The following is a 20,672-nucleotide window of genomic DNA, read 5'->3' as shown; positions in this document are numbered from 1 at the left end:
ACCCTCCTTTCCCCCCCCCCCCCCCCCGTACCCTCCTTTCCCCCCCCCCCCCCCCCGTACCCTCCTTTCCCCCCCCCCCCCCGTACCCTCCTTTCCCCCCCCGTACCCTCCTTTCCCCCCCCCCCCCCGTACCCTCCTTTCCCCCCCCCCCCCGTACCCTCCTTTCCCCCCCCCCCCCCGTACCCTCCTTTTTCCCCCCCCCCCCGTACCCTCCTTTCCCCCCCCCCCCCCGTACCCTCCTTTCCCCCCCCCCCCCGTACCCTCCTTTCCCCCCCCCCCCGTACCCTCCTTTCCCCCCCCCCCCCGTACCCTCCTTTCCCCCCCCCCCCCGTACCCTCCTTCCCCCCCCCCCGTACCCTCCTTTCCCTCCTTTCCCCCCCCCCCCCCCGTACCCTCCTTTCCCCCCCCCCCCCCGTACCCTCCTTTCCCCCCCCCCCCCCGTACCCTCCTTTCCCCCCCCCCGTACCCTCCTTTCCCCCCCCCCCCCCCCGTACCCTCCTTTCCCCCCCCCCCCCCCGTACCCTCCTTTCCCCCCCCCCCGTACCCTCCTTTCCCCCCCCCCCCCGTACCCTCCTTTCCCCCCCCCCCCCGTACCCTCCTTTCCCCCCCCCCCGTACCCTCCTTTCCCCCCCCCCCCCCGTACCCTCCTTTCCCCCCCCCCCCCGTACCCTCCTTTCCCCCCCCCCCCGTACCCTCCTTCCCCCCCCCCCCCCCGTACCCTCCTTTCCCCCCCCCCCCCCTACCCTCCTTTCCCCCCCCCCCCCCGTACCCTCCTTTCCCCCCCCCCCCCGTACCCTCCTTCCCCCCCCCCCCCCGTACCCTCCTTTCCCCCCCCCCCGTACCCTCCTTTCCCCCCCCCCCGTACCCTCCTTTCCCCCCCCCCCGTACCCTCCTTTCCCCCCCCCCCGTACCCTCCTTTCCCCCCCCCCGTACCCTCCTTTCCCCCCCCCGCCCTACCCTCCTTTCCCCCCCCCCGTACCCTCCTTTCCCCCCCCCGTACCCTCCTTTCCCCCCCCCCGTACCCTCCTTTCCCCCCCCCGTACCCTCCTTTCCCCCGTACCCTCCTTTCCCCCCCCCCCGTACCCTCCTTTCCCCCCCCCCCGTACCCTCCTTTCCCCCCCCCCCCCGTACCCTCCTTTCCCCCCCCCCCCGTACCCTCCTTTCCCCCCCCCCGTACCCTCCTTTCCCCCCCCCGTACCCTCCTTTCCCCCCCCCCGTACCCTCCTTTCCCTCCCTCCCCCCCACGACATTTCACAGAGACCCAGTCTGTGGCGAATCTCCGGGGAACGGCGCTCTTACCTCCGGTGACGGGTCGGACGGTGTACTGGCTGGCCCCGGGCTGGGTGAGGAGGAGGATGAAACTGCTCAGCACCAACACCGCCATCTTCTCTTTGCCCCTGGCTGAACTCGGGGAAACGCCCCCTGGCGGCGCAGTGCGCAGGCGCGGGCCCGGCAGCCGGCAACAGCTCCCCCAAATCCCGGATCAGAGCAGCAGCAGCTCACCATCATTTACACTGTGTGTGGCAGCCTCTGTCTTCATACCCTTATTCACAGTGTGTGTGGCAGTATCTGTCTTCATATCCTTATTCACACTGTGTGTGGCAGTATCTGTCCTCGTACCCTTATTCACACTGTGTGTGGCAGTATCTGTCCTCATACCCTTATTCACACTGTGTGTGGCAGTAACTGTCCTCATAGTTCCTTATTCATACTGAGTGGTAGTATCTAACCTCACACCCTTATTCACACTTTGCATGGCACTACCTGCCTTCACAGCTCCATTACCTTTCCTCAGAACTCAGATCTAAAGTAAACAGCAGCATTAATTGTTTCAACAGATGCTGCCTGACTCCTCAGTATTTCTAGCATTGTTTGGTTCTATGTTTAAACATAGCTTTTAAAGTAGATGTATAAGCTGGGTACATTCTTCAAAACTGGGCAGGTGGGGACTGGTAGAGAATCAGATGCAGATTATGTTTACACATTAGGCCTGAGTTCTGAGGAAAGGTTATGGATCTGAAACGTTAACTTTGATTACCTGTTTCTATAAATGCTGCCTGATATGCTGAATGCCTGTAGCATGTTAATGCAGTGGTCCTGCTTTCCTATTGACACCATCATTTGAATTGATTGTAACATTAGCTGGTATTGTACCTATCACTACTGGATGACTTAGATTCTGAGTAACAGGTGATAGAATAGTCCAGAATAATGGACTGGGACAGGCAGCACAGAATTCTTTACAATCCTTATGAAAGTACGGGCACTCCAAAACAAACCTCCCAAATCCTAATAATCTGTTGCCCATGCACTTACCCGTTTACATTTGGCAGCTTTGGGACTTGAAAGATCAAGGATAAAACAACAGAACTGGCTTTTGATGAAAAAAAAATTCAATTAGTCTGAACTAGTCTCCTAGTCCTCAATGGGAATTAAATTATGTGTGATATCCAAAGAAATTAAATTTTAATTGAATTATGGCAACCATTTCAGGTTAACAACTTGATAGGGGAATGTGGAACGGACGTCAGGACAGTTCAAGGAAGTTGGTTGGCCAGAGGGTGGCACTAGTCTCTGCATGCACACACTGCATGTGTACTGGAAGAAAAACAGGAAACATCTACTAAGTCCCTACATGGCTGGCTTTAAGTAGCAGTGAGGGGTCCACACAAACCTGAAAAGAAATGTAACAATTTCTTATACATTGATTCGCATCTAGCAATTGACATGATTTGGAGTTATTGTGGTAAAACCGATGCCAAGTTTATCATGTAGTCCAGCACAACTTGTTTCTGTTTTTGGATTCCAGACTCATGACCCTAGTAATTTGAGGCACAATTTTTTTTAACAAGAAGAGTGAAATACAAGTTAAAGTGAGCTTTCCACAAATTGGGAATATATTCTATTCCATTCTTCTTAATTACACCTGTCATCTTCTTCAGTCAGAAATGTTCAGACCTCACTCGTGTGCTCTTGGGCTCAATGTTAAGAAACAAGTTTACCTACAATTTTGTTTCTATTACAGATGACATTTGTTTCCATACTGAAACGTAGAAAGACATTTGAGAGATTTAATGCATCTTTTTGAATCAAAAAACTGATTGGGAGTTTTTAGTTTTGGCTGCCTCAATGTATTTTATAGTCCTAGATCACATGAGAAAATAAGTCTTTCTGTCTTCTGTCTGTAAAATGATCATCCCAGATATTCATAATTAAACAGTGATACCGTAGCAGTTTTAGATAAAGATTCCAACATACAAAAGTAATTTCCAAACGGCACAGCGATTAGCACTGCTGCCTCACAGTGCCAGGGTTCAATTCCCAGCTTGGGTCACTGTGTAGAGTTTGCACATTCTCCCCGTGTCTGCGTGGGTTTCTTCCGGGTGCTCTGGTTTCCTCCCACAGTCCAAAGATGTGCAGGTTAGGTGGATTGGCCATGCAAAATTGTCCCTTAGTGTCAGGGATAAATATATGGGGTTGTGGGGTTAGGGTCTGGGTGGGATAAGTGTCAATGCAGGCTCGATAGGCCAAATGACCTCCTTTCTGCACTGTATGGATTCTATGATTTAACAAGATAAAGGAGCTAAGAAGCTGCAGCCTCTGCTGTGGTGGAAAGCCATGATGTGGAGATGCCGGCGTTGCACTGGGGTAAGCACAGTAAGAAGTCTCACAACACCAGGTCAGAAACGCGACATTGGAGCGGACCGATACTCGCGCTCCGGAGTTGCAGTGGGAGCATTCTGGCGCTGCACCCGGAGTGAGTGCAACACGTGTGGCTCCCGGGCTGGAAGGTTTCTGCAGGTTGGCGGTTTATCACTTCAACGTTTGGGGGGGGGGAGAATGTAATAATATTTAGACAGCCGCTGGTTTCTTCTCCTCCTCCTCACCGCTTCTTCCGACATGTCGGTGTTTGACTTGTTTCAGTTTGGTTTGAAGATTAAATCTCGGTGCTGAGGGAGGAGGTGAAGCTGGTTTCTGATCCAGAGGGTGAGGAGCTGAACATCTCTGGGGCTTTAAATTCTGCTCTCCGCCGCAAAATGTCGTGTTTGCTTTCAGGGTGTTGGTGGATTATTTAAAACGCTCTGATAATTAAAACCCGCACTTCCACTGGACGCGGATAAAAGTTCACATGTTAGAAAGTTCCGGTTAGTGGGCCTGCAATGTGTTTGGCACCTTTCCATCTACCAAGGACGCGTGACGAGCAGCAAACAACCCATTTGGTTGAGGTGTCTCCATACGCTGCACCTTTGCTGAAGGCCAATCCTTGAGAGGCAGGTTCTGCCACAAGTGCCTCACATGAAGCTGACAAGTGACATTACTTTTGGCGTTGGTGCCTGCTGCCAAGCTGCTGTAGGGCCAGTGCTAAGTCTGATTTAAATGGTGGTGTGATATGAAAGGGTGGCACAGTGGTCAGCACTGCTGCTTCACAGCGCCAGGGACCCTGATTCGAATCCAATGGGTTGAGTCACTGTCTGTGTGGAGTTTGCACATTCTCCCTGTGTCTGTGTGGGTTTCCTCCCACATTCCAAAGATGTGTGGATTAGGTGGATTGACCAAGCTAAATTGCCTCTTAGTGTCAGGGGGACTAGCTAGGCTAGGGGTTATAGGGATAGGGCCTGGGTGGGACTGTGGCTAGTGTAAACTCAATGGGCTGAATGGCTTCCTCCTACACTGTAGGATTCTATGATTATGTGACTCTATGATTGTTGTTAATACTGCATTTTGTTCCCTAGCGTTCACAAGCCTAAAATCTTAACCCAGTTAATAATGGCTGAAAGAGGAGGTGCCAATAACTCTACAAATTATGGCGTGACTGACCCAGGAGTAGCAGCCATCAAGCCTCAGTAAGTCTGGGACTTTGGTTTTAGAGGTTTAAAGTTTCTTGTAAGCATTTCACTTTCTGACAGTACATTGAATTAATGTTAACTTGCACTTCTGAGTTCAGACTCTGCAGGGTTTTTTGTTCCTGGGCTCCAGTCTTGAGATTGGGATAAAAGCCGGGTAAGGAACTTGAAAGTGCCAGTGGCAGCACTATGAGGGAAATTATTGAGTGGTGGCCAATTAGGAAGTCTTGCCTGGGAGCACCATCCAATTAAGGATGGGGCACTGATTCCGCAGCCCTGTGAGCTAGTTGGGGTGCCCGAAGCTCGGTGTGACCAGCAGACTCATCTGGGGAGGTGGATGCTGCTGATGTAGATGGGAGGTGGCATCCTGAGATAGAGGTGGCCTCTGAAGATTTTAGGACATTTAAAAATAAAATGTGGCCCACGCTGTCAGATCAGCATTGGGTAGTAGTGGAGGAAGTGGGGAAATTAAATGAGATATTACTAGTACTCTTCCCTTCTGTTAGAAAGCTGCCTTCGTCCATCCCACAATCTTCAGCCTGAATGCAGCACCCACATGTCGTCTGGAAAATTGCAAATGGTGTGTGAAAAGTTCCTTCAGAAGGTACTTTAATTGGTTCATTACCTCCCACCCATCCCCATGAGTGGAGAGAGGGTGGAGACAATACACATCTCTTTAACCTGTGCTTAACCCTCTCTCCACTCATATTGTCTGTACCTTTAAGACTTGATTACCTATAAAGACTCGCATTCCAACCATTATCTTGTAAATTGAGTTTGTGTCTATATATGCCCTGTTTGTGAACACAACTACCACTCACCTGATGAAGGGGCAGTGCTCCGAAAGCTTGTGGCTTGTGCTACCAAATAAACCTATTGGACTTTAACCTGGTGTTGTGAGACTTCTTACTGTACTCGCCCCAGTCCAATGCCGGCATCTCCACATCATGAATCTTTATAAAACACAGGTTAGATCTCAGACGGAGTGCTGTGTCCACTTCTGGACACATTTAAAGGAAGGTGCTGGAAAGATTTACAAGAATTATTCCAGGATGAGGGACTTCAGTTTTAAGTTTAAAGTTTATTTATGAGTGTCTCAAGTAGGCCTACAGTAAAGCTGCAATGAAGTTATTGTGAAAATCCCCTAGTCACCACACTCTGGTGCCTGTTCGGGTACACTATGGAGAATTTAGCATAGCCAATGCACCTAAACAGCACGTCTTTTCGGACTGTGGGAGGGAACCCGCGCAGACACGGGGAGAACGTGCAGACTCCGCACAGACAGTAACCCAAGCCGGGAATCAAACCCAGGTCTCTGGTGCTGTGAGGCTGCAGTGCTAATCACTTTGCCACCATGCTGCCCCATGTGTTATGTGGATGTACAAGAATTAGGAGCAGAAGTAGACTATTTGGCCCCTTGAGACTGATCAGCCATTCAATACAACACCGACTGATCTAATTAGGACCTCAACTCCATTTCCCTGTCTACCACCCCTCCCCTGCCCCATACTCCTTGACACCTTGTCAATCAAAAATCTAACTAGCTCAGCCGTGAACATATTCAGTGATCTAGCTTCTACTGCTGTCTGGGTAAGAGAATTCCACAAACTAATAATCCTCTGTAAGAAAATATATATTTTAATTCATTTATGGGATGTGGACATTGCTGGCTAGACCAGCATTTTTTGCCAATCTCTAATTGTCCTTGAGAAGGTGGTGATGTGCTTCCGTCTTAAATTGCTTCAGTCCATGTGCTGTTGGAACACCCACAGTGCTTCAGGATTTGGCTCAGCGAAGGAAGAATGATATAGTTGCAAGTCAAGATCGTGTGTGGCTTGGAGGTGAATTTGCACTTGGTGGTGTTCCCCTGCATCTTCTGCCTTTGTCCTTCAAGATGATAGATAGCATTGGTTTGGAAGGTGCTGTTGAATAAACCATGTTAAGTCCCCTTAGGATCTTGTATGTTTCAATAACATCAGCCCTCATTCTTCTAAACTCCAATCGGTATAGGCCCAGCCTGCTCAGCCGTTCCTCATGAGATAGATCGTAGAAGTTGCAGTCATTCTGAGAGAAGATGAGGTTGAGAGGAGATTTGATAGAAGTACTCATTATCATGAGGGGTTTGGTTAAGAGAGAGATTGTTCCCAATGGTAGAATGATTGAGAACCAGAGGGAACAAATTCAAAGTGATTTGCTAAAGAATCAAAAGTGACAAGAGATACCTTTTTACGTAATGTGTGGTTATGATCTGGAATGCATTCTCTGTAAGGATAGTGGAGGCAGATTCAGCCATGGATTTCAAAATGGAATTAGTGAGCAGCTGAAGGGAAAAAAATGCAGGGCTATGGCAAAAGGGCAGGTTTGTGGAGTGAGCTAAATTGCTCTTGCAGAGAGCTGATAAGGGGTCAATGTCTGCTTTCTCCCTTGTAAACATATAATTCAGTCATACACTTTGGTCTTAAGTTTTCATTACCTTGGTTTCTATCAAAAATGCTTCTTGGTCTATTTCATTTTTTGGCTCTGTGACTAATTTTGGATTAATATAAATTGTGTTCCACGTTGCAGAATTATACATTCATGTAAAACTTTGTTAAGGTACTATAAATGCTTGCTTAAAGGAATGGGCAGAGTACATGGAGAGGGGCTATGCTAGGTCTTTTTGAGGGTGTGATGGTTTCAGTAATCTATACCTGAGCCAGAAAGGTCTAAAGTAATACATCAATCATCTCTTCTGCCTTATTTCTGGAACCTGAAGGAATAGATTTGTCATTGGAATTTTCCTCTTGCTTCCTGATAACGCTATATCCTAACTTGGTGTTTCCTGGTTTCTTCCAGATTCCAGTTATTTCTACATCATAACAAGTAGGGTGCTCCCACCTGGATGAGCAGTGCGAAGTTTACTAGTCCTGTGTTAGCAAGCTGTATGATTTGGGCAGTTAAGTTCCAGCATTAACTGCATGCTCCACAGCTGCTAAATCTTAGTTCATGGAAAATGCCCCTAATGCACTTGAATAAATGAAATGCCTCCAAATAGGAGGGAGCACACATTGCATATTGAGCAAACGGATTCAACTGGCATAGCTTAATTTGGAGACATTCTTTCTCATGGTTTTTCACACACTTTAAGCATTTGCTCAAGAAAAGTACTTTTCAAACTTTAGGATTCATTTACAAAGAATATATACAACACAGAACAGGCCAAGCGGCACATTCAGTCTATGCCAGTGTTTATGCTGCACTCAAGCTTCCTCTGATTATTCTTCATCTATCAGACTAATCCTTTATTCTTTTCTCCCTCATGCACATTTAACTTCACATTAAATGTATTTATATGATTTGACTCAACTGCTCCCTGTGGTAGTATGTTCCACATTTTTGCCACCTGTGTGAAAGATGGTTCTTCTGGATTCCCTGTTTTGGTTTCTTGGTGACTGTCATGGATTGGCTTCTAGTTTTGCTCTTTCCCACAAGCAGAAACACTCCGCTGAATATTTTATCAAAACATTTCAGAATTTTAAGGAATAAAATTTCATAATCTGAGGATTTTCTTTCTTCTAGATATCATACTACCAAAGATCATTTTCATGAATACATTAAAAGTGGAAGGGATGAAGACCTAAAAGCTGCTGACAAAGACCATCTGAAAGATGGAGAAGCTATAGAAGGTGCTGCAGACTGTGACTTACCAGAGCATAAAGCAAAAAGAATTAAACTGGATGAAAATGATGAAAATGTTAAAAATGAATCTGAAAAGGATAATGAGGAATTATGTCAGAAAGAAGGGGAGCACAAACAAAATAATAAGAAGGCAAGGGGCCAAAATAAAAACAGGCCTCATATGAAGCCCAACCACTATGAACATGATCGAAAGTTGTGTACCTCAGTATGCCAGGTAAGCATTTGAATTTAAGCTATTTAAGAACATAAATCAGACGGCTCCTTGAACCTGCTTCAACATTCAAGGTGATCACAGCTGATGTTCTGCCTCACCTTCTCTGGGTAGTGTCCTAGGCCCAACGTTCTTCAACTGTCTCATCAATGACCTTCCCTCCACCATAAGGTCAGAAGTGGGGATATTTGCTGATCATTGTATGATGTTCAACAGCATTTGCGATACCTCGGACATTGAAGCAGTCCGTATCCATATGCAACAAGACCTGAACTACATTCAGATTTGGGCTGATGTGTGATGCAAATGTTATTTACCATTTTAGTGCAAGGCAATGGCCCCCTCCAAGAGAAAATCTAACTGCTTCCCCATCACATTCAATGGCATTATCTTTGCTGAATCCCACACTGTCAATGTCCTGGGGGTTACCATTGACCAGAAACAACTGGACCAGCCAGTATAAATGCTGTGGCTACAAGAGCAGGCCAAAGTCTGGGAATTCTGTGATGAGTATCTCACCTCATGACTCCCTAAAATCTGTCCACCATCTATAAGGCACAAGTCAGGAGTGTGATGGAATGCCCTCCATTTGCCTGGATGAGTGCAGCTCCAAAAATGCCCATGGAGCTTGACGCTATCAAGGACAAAGTGACCTGCTTGATCACCCCATCTACCACCTTAAATTTTCGCTCTCTCCCCCACTGATTCACAGTGGCAGCAAAGTGCACCATATAAAAGTATGCAATAACTCACCAAGGCTCCTTTGACAACATCTTCCAAACCCTAGACCTCTACCACCTAGAAGGACAAGGACCGCAAGTGGATGAGAACATCACCACCTGAAAGTTCCTCATCAGGAATACACCATCCTGACTTGGAACTATATCGCCATTCCTTCAATCGCATTAGGTCAAAGAATTGGAACTCCCTTGAACAGCGGTGGGAGGGAAGGTATTCATGCATGTGGACTGCAGTGGTTCAAGAAGACTGCTCATGTCAATTTTTTCAAGGGCTAATACGAATTAAAAGCAGGAGTAGGCCACTTGAGCCTGCTCCGCCAGTCAATAAGATCATGACTGCTCTGGTTTTAACCTCAACTCCGCATTCTCACCTGGCCCCATTCACCATTCAGCCCCTTCAAGCATTTATCTACCTCTGGATTAAAGATATTCAAGGACTCTACTTCAACCACCTTTTGAGGAAGCGTGTCCCAAAGGCTCAGGACACGCTGACTGAATTTTTTTTTCTTCACCTCTGTCTTAAATGGGTGATTCTTATTTTTAAACAGTGACCCTTAGTTCTAGGGTGAAGAAAATTCTGTTCCTGTCAGTGATACTCACATCCCATGAACAAAGTTTTAAAAAAGTTAAATTTTCCTGCCTGTTCCCCATATCCATTGATTCCTCGAGTGACCAAAATCTCAGCCTTAAATCTATTCTACAATTGAGTATCCACAAAGTTTTGGGGGTAGTGAGTTCCAAAGATTCACAACTCCTTGAGTGGAGAGATTTCTCCTCACCACAGTACTAAATGATCGACCCCTTATCCTGAGACTGTTTTAGATCTCTTGCCAGGGAAACAATCTCTGTATCTCGTCTATCAAGGTCCTTTGGATTTGTGATACTGCATTGCTTTCAAGATGTGTGTGTATAGATGTGGGGTGCAATGTCTCATAAGAACATAAGAAATAGGAGCAGGAGTAGGCCATCTAGTCCCTCGAGCCTGCCCCGCCATTCAATAAGATCATGGCTGATCTGAAGTGGATCAGTTCCACTTACCCGCCTGATCCCTATAACCTCTAATTCCCTTACCGATCAGGAATCCATCTATCCATGATTTAAACATATTCAACGAGGTAGCCTCCACCACTTCAGTGGTCAGAGAATTCCAGAGATTCACCACCCTCTGAGAGAAGAAGTTCCTCCTCAACTCTGTCCTAAACTGACCCCCCTTTATTTTGAGGCTGTGCCCTCTAGTTCTAGTTTCCTTTCTAAGTGGAAAGAATCTCTCCATCTCTACCCTATCCAGCCCCTTCATTACCTTATAGGTCTCTATAAGATCCTCCCTCAGCCTTCTAAATTCCAACGAATACAAACCCAATCTGCTCAGTCTCTCCTCATAATCAACACCCCTCATCTCTGGTATCAACCTGGTGAACCTTCTCTGCACTCCCTCCAAGACCAATACATCCTTCCGCAAATAAGGGGACCAATACTGCATACAGTATTCCAGCTGCGGCCTCACCAATGCCCTGTACAGATGCAGCAAGACATCTCTGCTTTTATATTCTATCCCCCTTGCGATATAGGCCAACATCCCATTTGTCTCAAGTTACACTTTATTCCTTGCCCCCCTTCTCACATTCAAGTTGAGCTTTTGGCTATATTGCTATGGAAAGATGTTTGCCTCCCGCATTGTACACCCCTCATGGGTTGGGGGGGTGGGAGAAAATCCAGATTAGAATGGACTATTATTTACATGGTGATAAAATGGCCTATTATTTAAATGGTGAAAAATTACAACAAGCTACTGTGCAGAGGGACCTGGAAGTCCTTGTGCATGAATCGCAAAAACTCAGTTTGCAGGTGCAGCACGCAATCAAGAAGGCAAATGGAATGTTGGCCTTTATCGCAAAGGGGATGGAGTATAAAAGCAGGGAGGTCTTGCTGCAATTGTACAAGGTACTGGTGAGGCCGCAACTAGAGTACTGTGTGCAATTTTGGTTCCCATATTTGCGGAAGGATATATTGGCCTTGGAGGGAGTACAGAGAAGGTTCACCAGGTTGATACCGGAGATGAGGGGGTTAGCTTATGAGGAGAGATTGAGTAGATTGGGCCTGTACTCGTTGGAGTGTAGAAGGCTGAGGGGAGATCTTATAGAGACATATAAGATAATGAAGGGGCTAGACAGGGTAGAGGCAGCGATATTCTTTCCACTTAGAAAGGAAACAAGAACTAGAGGACACAGCCTCAAAATAAGGGGGAGTCAGTTTAGAACAGAGTTGAGGAGGAACTTCTTCTCTCAGAGGGTGGTGAATCTCTGGAATTCTCTGCCCATTGAAGCAGTGGAGGCTACCTCGTTAAATATGTTTAAGTCACAGGTAGATAGAACACAGTTATCTTGGAAGGTAGTGAATTTGGAGGAATTAGAGGGAAGGACAAGGTCTTGGAGGGATTTGAAAATGAGGGTGAAAAATTTAAAATCAAGACATTGCTTAATTGGGAGCCAGTGTAAGTCCCTCAGCACAACGATGGGGAAATCGATTTGCTGGGAGTTAAGGTGCGAGCAGTAAAATTTTAAATATACAGTTTCCTTCTACCATCTGACAATCGCTGTCTAAAATTTCAAGCTAAAATTAAGGCCGATCCTTTGTTTAATGTCCAAATGAAGTACTTTGTTCACAACCTAGCTGATTTTTAACATTTAAAGATGTCAACTGGGATTAAAAAATAGAAATTTTGAAATCTTGAAAAGAAGGAATTGTGTGCAAAATGAAGTGGATGAATACGACTTGAGTAGGATGCATCATAAGAACCATTTAATCATTTGAAAATTGGCATTGATTTTATTGTGGAGTCTGAGACATTGACACTGGAGGTGGTGCTTTACCTTAATGATGAAAACAATGTAACAGTAAACAAACAGATGTCTAAGTGCAAGAACCAGCCTACGCATGAATCAGTTGACCCAATAATATAGAAAGGCTTTACATAGTTCGTTGATGAGGAATCTCATGGGTCTATGTACAGTTAAATCCTCTGAACTAAACACAGGGAAATAAATATCCGTCCAATTACAGTTTATAGGCATGTTGCACTTTTAGTGAATACAGCCCTCATCAAAATAGATTGTTTAAATAATTATGGTTGTCTTCCACTGTTATGTCATGGTGATTTGCTCTTAGGAGGTGCAAGCTTACTTTTTTTATCGTGCTTCACAACTTGAAATTGCTAGACTGTGCTGTCGGTTTTTGCCCTTGCTTCTTATTACGCTGTTGTAACCATTTGTACTATTTGTAAACATGCTTACAAAATATGCTGGAGCAGGCACTTAATTTTTGTCTTTCCTTCCCCCACTCATCAAGGAACCACCGAGGAAATGTTACTTTGGTGACAAGTGCAGATTTTTGCATGATGTGTCAAAGTACTTGGAATCCAAGCCTTCTGATCTTGGTGACCATTGTTACTTGTATGACACATATGGGAAATGTCAATACGGCATTACCTGCCGCTATGCAAAATCTCACACTGGCCCAGATAACAAGAGCTTGGTTAATGAGGATCTCATGAGGACATGGGAGAAAACCGTGTTTGTGAAAAACAGTCTCAGCAAAGAACTGCAGCAGGTCTTACGCAAAAAGAAATTCTGCTTTGACAAATCCGAGCAATGCTTGAAACAGTTGAGCAAAAATAATAAATCTGAAAATCTAGGTGATGCAGAAAAGAAAACTACACAATCCAAATGTGTTGAAGAGCAGGCTATTGCAGGTACTGCAGTAGAAATGAAGTTGCCTATTCGTGGCTCAAGTACCACAATGGAAGAAAACTCTTCTTCTGTAGGATCACAGGACAATATAATGGCAGAACCACAGAGTGTACCCTGTACAGAAAGCACATTGGATGATGGCCATGTATCTGAAGAAAAACAGAGGATTGTTGAAATAAACGAGGAGACTATTAGTTCTGGAAGAGATACAGCCATAGGCAAAACTGCTAAAAATGACAAACAAACAACTGCAAAAACACTGGGAGTTGTGACTGATGAAGATATTATAAAAATTCGATCCTGTGAGAAGAAACAAGTAAGTCCCCTCATTCATTTTAATGCGTATTTAGGAAAATAACCAGAATTCATTTCCTTAGAACTATATAAAATATTGCATGATGATGTATAATCAATTGTTTTACTGGCACAATATGAAATCTGTAACCTGTGACAGTCGATCAGGGTTTCCCAAACTTTTTGAGCTGCGGAATCCCTAGTGACCACCCAAAAGCATTGGGGAAGCCCAAACATTCTTAGAATGTGGTTCTCCCCTTTTTTCCGCGAAATAGATGTGAACACAAGCGTAAACAAATCTTTTCTAGTTATATCTGCATGTATATTACCAACAAAACATGGGCTGACCTTGTTGTCACTGTGTGCTTCTTCCTGTCGGAAGAGGCACAGGGTCAGAAATATATTCACCAGCTACATGGCCCCTTAACGTTAACTCCTGGCTAAGCTACCCTCCCATCGCCACTTGACATTCACCCTGGGCCAAGGAACCCTTTTATGGCAACTTAACATTAAGCCCAGGCTACCCCACCATCCTGGAAGTAGTACCCACTTTCGGAGACATTTTCTTTCGTCAGCAGGTAGAAAAAATCATGAAAGAGTACAAAGCCCTTCTTGGATGGTGCCCCTGCTCCTCCCACTCCTAGGATGCTCCTGCTGCTCCTCACGCTCCTAATTGTCACTCAGGTCGCCGCTCATTGCTTTTATGCCCAACAACAGAGGAACTGAAAAAAAACAAATTGGCCAATCACAGCCTGGCCCCTTTGAGAATTGGCTGCTGATCAGCTGACTAGACAATTCTCGGAGAGTCGGGAGTCTAATTAGCCAATTTAATTTTTTGCTTTCCTTTGAATTTTAAATGGTGAAATCAACGGTTTTAGGCGTGCACTTTGCACGCTTTGTGACTGTTGGTGATGTGTACTTCATGGCTCCTGTGATTTATGGCTCATGAATCCCAGTGGCCCCCCACAGTTCGATGGACTCCAGTTTGGGAACTCCTGCAGTTGGTCATTCTCCTCACCATCTCTCTTGTATAAATCCTGTGATGTTGTTCTCTGCATTTTATTTCTGTGAGCCAATGCAGTCCATGCACCTTTTTTCATTGTCTTTTTGTCAACCATGTGGTACCCCTTCATGACATTTGCAAGCATAGATATGGTTTCCATACCTATGTCAATGATGTTCAAGTGTTCCTTTCCACTAGCATGCTTAATGTCACATCTGATGATGTGCTGTCTGACATCCAGTACTGGATAAGCCAGAAATTTCTGGAGATAGGCATTCATCATATCGTAATGTTGGGCTGTGCATTGGTGAAACCTGGTGATCACTTAAGTCACACCATTAAAATCGATGCACTGAATACAATGATTGTGGTTCATAGCGCATGCTGCAAAATTCAATTTCAGCATCAACTGTTCACAGAATTACAGAATCTCAGTGCAGGTGAGGCCCTTTGAACCATAGAGTCTGCACCACTGCGTGAGAACCACCTAATCTACCTGTCTAATCCCATTTACCAGCAATCGGCCCATAGCCTTGAATGTTATGATGTGCCAAGTGCTAATCCAGGTACTGTTTAAAGGATGTGAGGCAACCCGCCTCCATCACCCTCCCAGGCAGTGAGTTTCTGTCTCCTCATGACTGACTCTTCAACTAAGGGGAATAGCTGCTCCCTATCCTCCTGTTCATGCCCCTCATAATCTTGTACATCTGGATCAGCTTGTCCCTCAATCTTCTCTGCACCAACAAAAACAACCCAAGTCTATCAAACCTCTATTCAAAACTTAAATGTTCCAATCCAGGCAACATCCCGGTGAATCTCCTCTGTACTTCCTCCAGTGCAATCACATCCTTCCTATGATGTAGTGACCAGAACTGCACACAGTGCTCTAACTGTGGCCTGAAAGTTCTGTACAATTTCAACATGACCTCCCTGCTTTTGTCTTTGGGCATATAAATAGGAAAAAGGAAGGTGACCTAAAAGGGGATTTGCGCAATAAGGGTAAAAATTGCAGAAGCAGTGATCATAACATACCAGTTCTCTTTTAATACAGGAGTGCTTCCAGAGGATTGGAGAATTGCAAATGTTACATGCTTATATGGGGGGAAAAAAGTGGAAGGATAAGCAAAGCAATTATGGGCCAGTCAATTAAACCCTTGGTATGGGACAGCTTTTAGAAACAATAATCCGAGACAGTCACTTGGACAAATGTGGATTAATTAAGGAAAGCCAGCACGGATTTGTTAAGGCAAATCGTGTTTTAGCTAATTAATTGGAATTTTTGATGAGGTAACAGAAGTTTGATGAAGGTGTGTTAATGTGGTAAACTTGAGCTTCCAGAAGGCATTTGGTTAGATGCCATATAACAGACTTGTCAGCAAAGTTAAAGCCCAGGGAATAAAATGAGAAGTTGATTGAGTGACAGGGAACTGAGAGTAGTGGTGAAAGGTGTTTTTTGGGCTGGGGGACCGTATCTTCAGGATCCCCAGGAGTCGATATTAGGTCCTCTGCTTTTCTTGATCTATATTAATGACCTTGATATGGATGTGCAGGGCACAGTTTCAAAACCTGCAGATGACACAGACTTGGAAGTGTTGTGAAGAGGTTAGTAATGGACTTAGACAACATAAACAGGCTGGAGGAATGGGCAAACGTGTGGCAGATGAAATTCAATGCAGAGAATTGTGAAATGATACATTTTGATAGGAACATAAGAACATAAGAAATAGGAACAGGAGTAGGCCATCTAGCCCCTCGAGCCTGCCCCGCCATTCAATAAGATCATGGCTGATCTGAAGTGGATCAGTTCCACTTACCCGCCTGATCCCCATAACCCCTAATTCCCTTACCGATCAGGAATCCATCTATCCGTGATTTAAACATATTCAGCGAGGTAGCCTCCACCACTTCAGTGGGCAGAGAATTCCAGAGATTCACCACCCTCAGAGAAGAAGTTCCTCCTCAACTCTGTCCTAAACTGACCCCCCTTTATTTTGAGGCTGTGCCCTCTAGTTCTAGTTTCCTTTCTAAGTGGAAAGAATCTCTCCACCTCTACCCTATCCAGCCCCTTCATTATCTTATACGTCTCTATAGGAAGAATAAGGGGAACCCGACCAAAATAAAAAAGTATACAGTTCTGAGCAGCGTACAGGGACTTGGGGGCATGTGCGCACAAATGATTGAGAAAGTGGTTAATAAAGCGCACAGGCTCCTGGGATTCATAAATATAGGCATGGAGTTGAAAAAAGAAAGGAAATTATGGTGAACCTTCATAAAGCACTGTCTGACCTCAATTTGAGTATTGTGTCCAGTTCTGAGCATCGTAGGAAGGATGTGAAAGCATTATTGAGGGTGCAGAAATGATTCATGAGAATATTTCTAGGGATAAGACCCTCGTCAGACCCCATTTGGAGTACTGTGCTCAGTTCTGGTCGCCTCATTACAGGAAGGATGTGGGAGGGGTAGCATTATTGGTCAGAGATTGTATCACAGTGTCAGAGAGGAGGTTTGATGAGGACTTATCTGTTGAGGTAGTATGGGCGGAGATTAGAAATAGGAGAGGAGAGGTCACCCTGTTGGGAGTCTTTTATAGACCTCCTAAAAGTTCTAGAGAGGTTGAGGAAAGGATTGCGGAGTCAATCCTGCTTAGGAGTGAAAGTAATAGGGCAATTGTTATGGGGGATTTTAACTTGACTAATATTGACTGGAATTGTTATAGCTCTAGCTCGTTAGAGGGGTCAGTTTTTGTTCAAAGCGTGCAGGAAGGTTTTTTGACTCAGTATGTAGACAGGCCAACTAGAGGTGAGGCTATATTGGATCTGGTGCTGGGAAATGAGCCAGACCAGGTGCTAGACTTGGAAGTTGGTGTGCATTTTGGTGATAGTGACCACAATTCGGTTACGTTCACCTTAGTGATGGAAAGGGATAGGCATGAACCTCGGGCCAGTGGTTTTAGCTGGGGGAAGGGTAATTAACATAGACATAGACATAGAACATTACAGCGCAGAACAGGCCCTTCGGCCCACGATGTTGCACCGACCAGTTAAAAAAAAAACTGTGACCCTCCAACCTAAACCAATTTCATTTCGTCCATGAACCTATCTACGGATCTCTTAAACGCCCCCAAACTAGGCACATTTACTACTGATGCTGGCAGGGCATTCCAATCCCTCACCACCCTCTGGGTAAAGAACCTACCCCTGACATCGGTTCTATAACTACCCCCCCTCAATTTAAAGCCATGCCCCCTCGTGCTGGATTTCTCCATCAGAGGAAAAAGGCTATCACTATCCACCCTATCTAAACCTCTAATCATCTTATATGTTTCAATAAGATCCCCTCTTAGCCGCCGCCTTTCCAGCGAAAACAATCCCAAATCCCTCAGCCTCTATGAGGCTATTAGGAGAGAATTAGGAAACATAGGTTGGACTAGGAGATTACAGGGACTGGGAACGTCCGACATGTGGAGTTTTTTCAAGGAGCAGCTACTGCGAGTCTGTGATAGGTATGTCCCTGTCAGGCAAGGAGGAATTGGTAGGGCTAGGGAACCGTGGTGCACCAAAAAAGTTTCTTTGTTGGTTAAAAAGAAAAAGGAGGCTTATGTTCGGATGAGACGTGAGCACTCGGGTAGTGCACTAGAAAGCTTTAGATTGGCTAAGAGGGAGTTGAAGAGCGAGCTTAGAAGGGCTAAAAGGGGACATGAGAAGACTTTGGCGGATAGGGTTAAAGAGAATCCTAAGGCGTTCTATAGGTATGTCAAGAACAGAAGGTTGGTTAGGGCAAGTTTAGGGCCAGTTATAGATGGCAGAGGGAAGTTATGTGTGGAACCGGAGGAGATTGGTGAAGCATTGAACCAATATTTCTCTTCGGTGTTCACGCAAGGGGACATGAATATAGCTGAGGAGGACACTGGGTTGCAAGGGAGTAGAATAGACAGTATTACAGTTGATAAGGAGGATGTGCAGGATATTCTGGAGGGTCTGAAAATAGATAAATCCCCTGGTCCGGATGGGATTTATCCAAGGATTCTCTGGGAGGCAAGAGAAGTGATTGCAGAGCCTCTGGCTCTGATCTTCAGGTCGTCGTTGGCCTCTGGTATAGTACCAGAAGATTGGAGGTTAGCGAATGTTGTCCCATTGTTTAAGAAGGGGAACAGAGACTTCCCCGGGAATTATAGACCGGTGAGTCTCACTTCTGTTGTCGGCAAGATGTTGGAAAAAATTATAAGGGATAGGATTTATAGTTATTTGGAGAGTAATGAATTGATAGGTGATAGTCAGCATGGTTTTGTGGCAGGTAGGTCGTGCCTTACTAACCTTATTGAGTTTTTTGAGAAAGTGACCAAGGAGGTGGATGGGGGCAAGGCAGTGGACGTGGTATATATGGATTTTAGTAAGGCGTTTGATAAGGTTCACCATGGTAGGCTTCTGCAGAAAATGCAGATGTATGGGATTGGGGGTGATCTAGGAAATTGGATCAGGAATTGGCTAGCGGATAGGAAACAGAGGGTGGTGGTTGATAGTAAATATTCATCATGGAGTGCGGTTACAAGTGGTGTACCTCAGGGATCTGTTTTGGGGCCACTGCTGTTTGTAATATTTATTAATGATCTGGATGAGGGTATAGTTGGGTGGATTAGCAAATTTGCTGATGACACCAAAGTCGGTGGTGTGGTAGACAGTGAGGAAGGGTGTCGTAGTTTGCAGGAAGACTTAGACAGGTTGCAAAGTTGGGCCGAGAGGTGGCGGATGGAGTTTAATGCGGAGAAGTGTGAGGTAATTCACTTTGGTAGGAATAACAGATGTGTTGAGTATAGGGCTAACGGGAGGACTTTGAATAGTGTGGAGGAGCAGAGGGATCTAGGTGTATGTGTGCATAGATCCCTGAAAGTTGGGAATCAAGTAGATAAGGTTGTTAAGAAGGCATATGGTGTCTTGGCGTTTATTGGTAGGGGGATTGAATTTAGGAGTCGTAGCGTTATGTTGCAACTGTACACAACTCTGGTGCGGCCGCACTTGGAGTACTGTGTGCAGTTCTGGTCCCCACATTACAGGAAGGATGTGGAGGCTTTGGAGAGGGTGCAGAGGAGGTTTACCAGGATGTTGCCTGGTATGGAGGGGAGATCCTATGAGGAGAGGCTGAGGGATTTGGGATTGTTTTCGCTGGAAAGGCGGCGGCTAAGAGGGGATCTTATTGAAACATATAAGATGATTAGAGGTTTAGATAGGGTGGATAGTGATAGCCTTTTTCCTCTGATGGAGAAATCCAGCACGAGGGGGCATGGCTTTAAATTGAGGGGGGGTAGTTATAGAACCGATGTCAGGGGTAGGTTCTTTACCCAGAGGGTGGTGAGGGATTGGAATGCCCTGCCAGCATCAGTAGTAAATGCGCCTAGTTTGGGGGCGTTTAAGAGATCCGTAGATAGGTTCATGGACGAAAAGAAATTGGTTTAGGTTGGAGGGTCACAGTTTTTTTTTAACTGGTCGGTGCAACATCGTGGGCCGAAGGGCCTGTTCTGCGCTGTAATGTTCTATGTTCTATGTTCTATGTTCTAAAAGATTGAAAGGGTGCAGAGGAGATTTACAAGGATGTTGCCTGGATTGAGTGGCATGCCTTATGAGAATAGGCTGAGGTCTTTTCTCCTTGGAGAGACGTAGGATGAGAGGAGACCTAATAGAGGTGTATAAGATGTTGAGAGGCATAGATCGGGTGGACTCTCGGAGGCTTTTTCCCAGGGTGGAAATGGCTGCTACGAGAGGACACAGGTTTAAGGTGCTGGGGGGTAGGTACAGGGGAAATGTGAGGGAGAAGTTTTTCACACAGAGGGTGGTGGGCGAGTGGAATCGGCTGCCGTCAGTGGTGGTGGAGGCAAACTCAATAGGGTCTTTTAAGAGACTCCTGGATGAGTACATGGGACTTAATAGGATGGAGGGTTATAGGTAGGCCTAAAAGGTAGGGATATGTTCGGCACAACTTGTGGGGCCGAAGGGCCTGTTTTGTGCTGTAGCTTTTCTATGTTTCTTTCTATGTTCTATGATAAGGAACTTTAGTTATGGGAATTGGAGAAGCTTGGATGTAGAGGTGCTCAAAACCATGAGGGGTCCTGATAGAGTAGATAGGGAGAAACTGTTCTCATTGGTGGAAGCGTTGAGAGCCACA

At 45.6% G+C, this 20,672-nt stretch overlaps 2 protein-coding genes across 5 annotated transcripts in view; one reads left to right on the top strand and one right to left on the bottom strand.

The window, feature by feature from the left end:
- The window catches only part of LOC144507904 (pituitary tumor-transforming gene 1 protein-interacting protein-like), a 97,012-nt gene extending 95,604 nt beyond the window's left edge, over nucleotides 1–1,408 (bottom strand). The window contains exon 1 of the mRNA XM_078235389.1: nucleotides 1,300–1,408. Coding sequence (XP_078091515.1) covers nucleotides 1,300–1,384 — 85 coding nt within the window. The 5' untranslated portion in view covers nucleotides 1,385–1,408. The remainder of the gene's footprint in view (nucleotides 1–1,299) is intronic.
- A 2,331-nt stretch (nucleotides 1,409–3,739) lies between these two features.
- dus3l (dihydrouridine synthase 3-like (S. cerevisiae)) overlaps nucleotides 3,740–20,672 on the top strand; it is a 34,062-nt gene continuing 17,129 nt past the window's right edge. For 2 of the 4 annotated variants that reach the window (XM_078235368.1, XM_078235348.1), the window contains exons 1-4: nucleotides 3,740–3,801; nucleotides 4,734–4,844; nucleotides 8,403–8,736; nucleotides 12,819–13,535. In XM_078235368.1, coding sequence (XP_078091494.1) covers nucleotides 4,768–4,844; nucleotides 8,403–8,736; nucleotides 12,819–13,535 — 1,128 coding nt within the window. In that variant the 5' untranslated portion in view covers nucleotides 3,740–3,801; nucleotides 4,734–4,767. Of the gene's footprint in view, nucleotides 3,988–4,733; nucleotides 4,845–8,402; nucleotides 8,737–12,818; nucleotides 13,536–20,672 lie in introns of all 4 variants that reach the window. The other 2 variants (XM_078235359.1, XM_078235376.1) reach the window with 1 other exon arrangement.

This window comes from Mustelus asterias, chromosome 2, assembly GCF_964213995.1.
Source record: "Mustelus asterias chromosome 2, sMusAst1.hap1.1, whole genome shotgun sequence".
Classification (NCBI taxonomy): domain Eukaryota; kingdom Metazoa; phylum Chordata; class Chondrichthyes; order Carcharhiniformes; family Triakidae; genus Mustelus; species Mustelus asterias.
This window is presented reverse-complemented; position numbering and strand designations above follow the sequence as displayed.